Consider the following 7602-nt stretch of genomic DNA (forward strand, 5'->3'; position numbering starts at 1 on the left):
GTTTTTTTTTTTTTTTTTTTTTTTTTTTTTTTTTGTCTCTCTTGCTACCAGCTGAAGTGAACACCATCAACGAGAGCACTGAAATCCTTCACTTGAGCCCTGCTGTCACATCTGAGTATGTGGGTGAGAAGGCAGAGAAGAAGGCTGAGTTCTGTGACCGCTCCTGTGAAGAGCTGGGAACAATGTTCACAGAGCTCACTGGCCTGCGCATTGTGGTGAACAACTTAGTTGATAACCTCCAAAAAGTGGTAGGTACTTGTAAGTCTGAAGAACTGAAAGAGGTCTGTTGTCCAGTACTCTTTCCTTCTTTGTTTATACCACAGGCGGTTAATAGAGGTTTCTGTATGTACGTGTGCATACGTGTATGTATATCTACATAATGTAGAGATGACCTGCATTTTCAGAGTTATTAGTTAGGTAGTTCTTGAGTATAACACTTTAATGAAGGCTTGGTTTTCACAGACTGGATTTAAAAGAACATGCATACATGCACTTATATACAGAGGAAATCAATCATCTTTAAGGTATTGCAGGTTTGGAAATTAAAAGCTAACAAACCCAGCCTTGCTTGTATACTGTTGAAGTATTGTTACCATGCTTATACCATTTATGAATACAACAGCAAGTGGCTACACAAGGTACATAAACTGTAATTAAACATATGGGATGTTCATAGCTGAAGTAAGATAGTGACATGTTACTGAAGTCTGCCCCTCTTCATTTTCTGAATAAGTTAATCCTTTCTGAAGAAGGTTTATTGCTATGCCATATGTCGCAGGACTAAATCTTCGCATCTAAAGATGAGTTGTATTGCAGGGAAGCAAAACTACTAAGAACAGATTTCCTATAGTATTGCGTGACTGTGTTGCATAGAATTTCTATGCAGTATTGCAGTACCTGAGATCTTCTACTTTATGTACATAAATATGTAAAAAATGCACTTTTTAATGGGAGGATGAAATCCAGTAGTGTCTGTTTTGTCTTATTTAAAATGGTTTGTTTACTAGGTACACATTTTTTTTTCATTTGCTTCACCTTCTAGTCTGAAGAGAACCAAATTATGTGGGAATTGATTGGGCCTAACAAGACACTGAAGAACCAGTCAGTTTGCTGGCAGGATGGCCGTGTCTTTTCAGATAATGAAAGCTGGATTGTAGATAGCTGCACCAAATGCACCTGCCAGGTGAGATTTTGTAAACATTCTTTGCAAAAATGGATAGTGGGTTTGCTCCAGGTTAGGTCATACTTACTCAGAGCCTCATCTAGGCTTACTAATATTTATAAAAACTAGTCCTCATGTCCATGACGTTTAGAACAAATCAAATACTTTCCACACATGAAACTTTCCCCAGGTGCCCACCTTGTTTGCCTCTGTATATGAGCATAAGTCAGTAAGTTCATTTCTTTGCCCATAGGATTCTAAAATTGTGTGCCATCAAATCACCTGCCCAGCAGTGTCCTGTGCCAATCCATCTTTTGTTGAAGGCGAATGCTGTCCAGTCTGCTCTCACTGTGAGTATTTAGCCAAAGAGAAAGATAGTATTTGACAATATTTAAAATCACTACTGCTGTGCTGAGGAGATCAAAAAAAGTAAGAAGCTGAGGCCAGGAAGATCAAATAAAAAACTTACATGTATACAAGGATCCTATGAAGTAATGTGGCTGTTTGAAGTTATCTTCTGGATGTGTTGGTTTCTCTTCAGTGATTATAATGGTTGCTTAGAAGTAAGCTTGTAACTTGCCTAGCCAAGTTGGACACTAAAGGTTAGATGCATACTCCTCCATAGTAATGTTTTTCAAGGCTGGAGGTTCTGATTTGTGTTGGTTTGCAATAACACTGTGCAAACTATTGTTTCTTTTCCATACTGCCTGGTTAAAACAGACTAACATAGGTTAGAGTGTTGTCTTGTCTCCTTGTGGAGGTTGTTGAAGTTCCAGACCAAAAGTTTTATGCAGTTTGGTGCAATATTTATTAAGATTTAGTTATTTTTCCTCTCTGTTGCTGTCATTCTGTTACTCTGGTTTATTTCTTCTCTGTCATATATCCTCGATTTGTATAATGCTTTACTTGCATGGAACAGATTGTCAAAGTTCATTTTAGACAGCATTGCAGGCTGTGAACTAAACTTTGGGGTGACAATAATAGTAATTTCACTAATTAAGTGACTTCAGTGTGGATTCAATACACTTCACTCTGTACTAGGCAGGTCTGTTACAGAAGAAAACATTACCTAGATGATCTACATAAAAATACAGTGGAATATACTCAGTTTTTATGCCTATACAAGCATAGGTCATATTCTTAAAATATGCTCTTGATCACGTTCACTGTTATGTTGTGTTCAGAGGTGGGGCTATATCTTGCCATACTGACTTATATTCTCAAGTCAAAGGCAGTTGGAACTCGAGTGTTTGGCTCAGTCCATTCTAGTGATAAGATGTTTTTCTGTCAACAGTCAGTGCCTCATGCAAACACACTGCATACAAGTTCATGAAGATCCAGGATTCTTATGTGTGCTAACCTCTCATTACATTAAACCATCATTCTCCAACTTTAGTGGCAGCTCAGGAAAGCAAAATTAGAAAAAGAAAGGACAAAGCTTATGTTCTACAGACAAAGACAAGTGAAAATCTTCTAAGCAAGATAATAGAGCCACTTTCACTGCTGATTACATTTTTGTACTTTTTGCTTTGCAGCTGATGACAGTGAGGAAGGCTGGTCACCATGGTCAGACTGGACAAAGTGCTCAGTTACCTGTGGCTCTGGGACTCAGATGCGAGGAAGGTCATGTGATGTCACCAGGAGTGCTTGTACAGGCCCGCACATCCAGACAAGGATGTGCAGCTTTAAGAAATGTGACCATCGCAGTAAGTAATAAAATTTCTTCCTTTTTTTAAAGCTTCTTTGGACTTCTCTAAGCAAAAACAAGCTTAGTCTGGAATTGCTGTGAACACCTACTAGTCATAACAGTATGTACTTGAACACTCATATACACATAATTAAAGTAGCTATCATTAGATTCTTTGTCATTTCCTCCCTTTCAAATATTTTTCCTTTTCCTGATAATTTAATAGGTGTCTGCATTCTGGGCTCAGCTCTCTTAAACAAAAAGATAGTGGGTGATCTTTTCTTTAACATTATGAACTGGAGTCTCTTGTTTGAAGTCAGTTTGGATACAACACTCAATTCATAATCATGATACATGGAGCCACATTTTGATCTGCAATTCATTCATGATTATTGTCCCATTCCATTAGCTTAGTAGTGTTTAGCAATGCAGTAATCATAGAAGACTTTTGCAAAATATCAAACTGCTTTTATGTTTAAGGTACTTGGAAAGATCATACTCTGTCTCCAGAACTGTAGTTAATACTATGGCAGGTAGCTGCTATGGCCAGGCTACTATAGTACCTAAGACTATTGCTGAAGCTATTAGATGTCCAAATGTGCATTTTAAACAAGTATTTGTTTCATTAGAATAAGTTTATTTTTAAGTAAAATGCCTAACATAAATGTTAGCTGTACTTGAATGTCTGAGCTTTTTAAGTGGTAGGAAAGAGATGGGACATTCATCAGATGGGATGAGAGGCTTATTAGAAGGTTAACCTCACAAGTGAGTTTGTATTACTGCTGCAGGTGGGCTATTTCCTTGAGTTTTGCTCTTTTCTCTGGCAGTACGTCAAGATGGTGGCTGGAGTCACTGGTCTCCCTGGTCATCCTGTTCAGTTACCTGCGGAGTAGGAAATATCACCCGCATCCGCCTCTGCAATTCCCCTATCCCCCAGATGGGTGGGAAAAACTGTGTGGGGAATGGGCGTGAAACAGAGAAGTGTGAGAAGGTTCCATGTCCAGGTATGTCTGTTGTCTTGAATCCAAGGTGATGCAACAATATTCCAGCTGAATTTCTTCTCTTTATTCAGATCTAAATTACAGTAAATTTCTGTGATGGAAAATACAATTTGTAACTTGGGGGTGAAGTAATACATAAGGGTGCTTTTAAAATTAAGGCAACAGTGCAGGCGGAGGTTTTGTAAACTTCCTAAGTTATCATTTGTCTTTAAGAGTTTGAGAAATTTTAATTTTATAACTTAATGATCTATCTCTGCATATCAAAAATATAAACACTTTCTATCTAAAAGGAAGCTGATACTGGACATATTAGGAACAAACATGTAGTCCCCCAATAGCCAGGCTTCTTTGAAAGTATGCATACATATTTTACACATATTTAACACGTTTAATTGTTGTTACAATTCTTTCTTCCTCATCTACAATTGTTAACCTTTTTAGAGACCATTCATTCCACTCACTTTCCTTTCATATAATTTTTCCCTCACATTTTTCCCTTTGTATATCTTTCTTCATTCCTTCCTCTGTTCAGTCTTTCCTTTCTACTTATGGGATATGAGCTTGAAACTGATGTGAAGCTTCTAGCCCAATAGTACTGAAGTAGCTATACACACTTCATCTATTTTTTGATTTACCTGTGCACATGAAATTAGTGAAGAGGTTATTTATTTATTTAAGTACACGCACTGTTGCCCTTACATTTTCTTTTTTGCTGTACCAAGAACACAGAGTTTGGTTCAAAGACATTTATATTTCAAGAAAATTCAGGATTGATGACAACAGGATCAGTAGAGCTGTACCAATATAAAACAAGCAGAAAAATCATTGAAATAAGTTATTTATACTGAGTCAAGCAGTACTATCAAAGATACACTGATGAATGGATTAAAAACCAGGAATAATAGCTGCAACCCTACTGAGAGTACTTTTTCCTTAAAAAAACAAAACAAAATATGGAGTTCAGGTTTGGCTCAGCACAAGTTTGTGTCCTGTGGTCACACCCTGCTTTCTGTGCAAAATGAAAACTTAATAGAGAGCTTTGAAAGCACTGTACTTGTTCTGATCAACTTAAATTGAAATGCACCATGGCAGTGGGCATGGCATGTTGTTTTAATTATTGGCCAAAAAAAGTCTGTAAAGCAGTTGAGTATTTTTTATTTGTTTGTTTCTGAAATATTATTATCTCAGTATAAGGCTTTGCCATCATCTTTTTTTCCTATGTGCGTAGTGAGAAACTGTCTCCAGTCAGGGATCTGAAGAAAGGCTTGTTGTCATTGTCATTAAATGTTGTCCCCAGTGTATTGCCTGTGGTGCTCTTCTCCTCTCTTCTGCATATCCTAGTGAATGGCCAATGGGGTCCTTGGTCTCCATGGTCTGCCTGCACTGTTACCTGTGGAGGAGGAATTCGTGAGAGGTCTCGCCTCTGTAACAGTCCAGAGCCACAGTATGGAGGAAAACCATGTGTGGGAGATACCAAGCAACATGATATGTGCAATAAGAAGGATTGCCCAATTGGTTGGTATTTGGTCATTCTTTTTTCAGTTTGAATAGTTGTTATTGCTGTTATTTCTTTAATGGATAATTATGAATTTCCACTACAGAAATCTACTAATTATACCTCTGTTTCACAAAAGCACATTTAACTATTTTGAGTGCTGTTTAGATCAGTGGGATTTTATATATATTCTTAATACTGACTTCTGAACAAAGATGTATTTCTTTTACAAGGTTTCAGTATGCTGTAATATATTCAACAGGATGTATCAGTCTGTAATATTTTCATATTAAAGCAACAGGATATTAAATGCATTTAATAACACAAATCCTAAGGAATTTTAGAAGTCTGTTGCATCAGATGTGATTTAAGCTAATGAACAGAGAATACCTGTTTCTTAAATGTAGGGTCACATACCTTTTATACTAATCTAATTTACACTTCTATGTGTCTTTGCCAGATGGGTGTTTGTCAAATCCTTGCTTTCCTGGAGCAGAATGCAACAGTTACCCAGATGGGTCTTGGTCATGTGGGCCATGCCCAGCAGGTTACCTTGGCAATGGTTCTGTCTGTGAGGATCTTGATGAGGTATTGGCTTTGTTTCCATTGACATCAGGAAGTCATTGTGAAATTTTTATTATTTGGGAATTACACAGCCATGTAATTGATTTCTTCTTTCTTTCTTTTCCTGCAGTGTATAGCTGTGTCAGATGTTTGCTTTAAGGTGAATCAAGTCCATCGCTGTGTGAACACAAATCCAGGTTTCCACTGCTTGCCATGTCCTCCACGCTATAAAGGTAGTCAGCCCTATGGGGTAGGGCTGGAAGTTGCCAAGACAGAGAAGCAAGTAAGTGATGTCGAGGAGAATTTGATGATTTTGAAACTGAGTAATTTTCACCTGAAAATATCCATGAATGAAAGCATGTGATGAATTTGTGTATGAAGTGAAGATAACCTGAAACAGATAACTGCTGTTCCAAGGTATTATTGGTTTGAGTAGCAAAACACTGAATTTGGGATTAGTTTTTTAAGGATTTTATTTTCTCTAAGCATCTGCATAGTTGCACCAAATGAGTATAAAATGCCAGAAGCAAGTATTCCCCTGCTAACAAAACACTGAATTTGGGGTTAGTTTTTTAAGGATTTTATTTTCTGTAAGCATCTGCATAGTTGCACCAAATGAGTGTAAAATGCGAGGAGCAAGTATTCCCCTGCTTTGCACTCCCTTCTCTCAGGTGTATATACCTACTCTGGGGATTGGAAACTGAAGAATTGGGATCGTTCTCTCCATAAATATAATGCTGTTAATGTGGTTGTAATCAGACATATGCCTGAAGTTCTCAGTCCCTAAATTCAATTGGGCCAACACCTATCAGTGGTGAAGGACAGAAGGAAGTGGAAGTGATACTGAAGACTACAATTTGGTAGACAAGACAAAAACGTTAAAACGGATGTCATAGGATGCCTTTGTTGCTGTTGAGTCAGTCTGTGGTTAGCTCAACATGTGAAATCTAAATGTAAAACGTCTGAGTAATGTTCCCAGATACTGTCATGAAAATAAGCAAAGTGATAAGAAAGAGGTAACAAAAACTTACTTGAGGGGAACACGAGAATTTGTTTGGGTCTGTGATTTAAGAAAATAAGATCGTACTTAGATACTGACAGAACGCTGAAGGAAAGAGATGAGTGCAGTCTACTTTCTGATGCACTTCATTTCTGGGGATTAATGACATCTGGAAGAAAGCAGATAGAGTTCTGAAAATGTTAATCACTTTAATTGTTTTTTGAATTATGTCCAACTTTCCCTGTGGTTTGTTTCAATTATTTTCATTGTACACATTGTGAACTGACAGAGCAGTATGACTTACTAACCACAATTAACACAAAGTTCCCGTCTTTAGGCATCTAAATAACTGGCCTGATTTTGAGAAAAGTTGAGGCACACACAGCTGGCTGTGAATATCATCAGGTTTCAGTGAGTGCCCTCTATGTTACAGGTCTGTGAACCTGAGAATCCATGCAAGGACAAGACACACAGCTGCCATAAGTCTGCAGAGTGCATCTATCTGGGCCATTTCAGTGATCCTATGTACAAATGTGAATGTAGGACAGGTTATGCTGGCGATGGACGGATCTGTGGTGAGGATTCGGATTTGGATGGCTGGCCTAATAATAACTTGGTCTGTGCTGCTAATGCAACATACCATTGTGTGAAGGTAAGTAAAAAAAGGTTGATAAAAGTGCCATAACAAAATTT

At 37.7% G+C, this 7602-nt stretch overlaps 1 protein-coding gene across 1 annotated transcript in view; it reads left to right on the top strand.

Moving 5' to 3' along the window:
• The window catches only part of THBS2 (thrombospondin 2), a gene marked incomplete at its 3' end in the record, with an annotated part of 31420 nt that overhangs the window by 8041 nt on the left and 15777 nt on the right, over positions 1-7602 (top strand). Inside the window, exons 4-12 of the mRNA XM_029085105.1 lie at positions 52-248; positions 1043-1183; positions 1416-1512; positions 2698-2868; positions 3677-3853; positions 5192-5365; positions 5806-5933; positions 6040-6192; positions 7343-7561. Coding sequence (XP_028940938.1) covers positions 52-248; positions 1043-1183; positions 1416-1512; positions 2698-2868; positions 3677-3853; positions 5192-5365; positions 5806-5933; positions 6040-6192; positions 7343-7561 — 1457 coding nt within the window. The remainder of the gene's footprint in view (positions 1-51; positions 249-1042; positions 1184-1415; positions 1513-2697; positions 2869-3676; positions 3854-5191; positions 5366-5805; positions 5934-6039; positions 6193-7342; positions 7562-7602) is intronic.

The sequence above is a fragment of the Antrostomus carolinensis genome, unplaced genomic scaffold (assembly GCF_000700745.2).
Source record: "Antrostomus carolinensis isolate BGI_N321 unplaced genomic scaffold, ASM70074v2 scaffold17215, whole genome shotgun sequence".
NCBI classification, from domain to species: domain Eukaryota; kingdom Metazoa; phylum Chordata; class Aves; order Caprimulgiformes; family Caprimulgidae; genus Antrostomus; species Antrostomus carolinensis.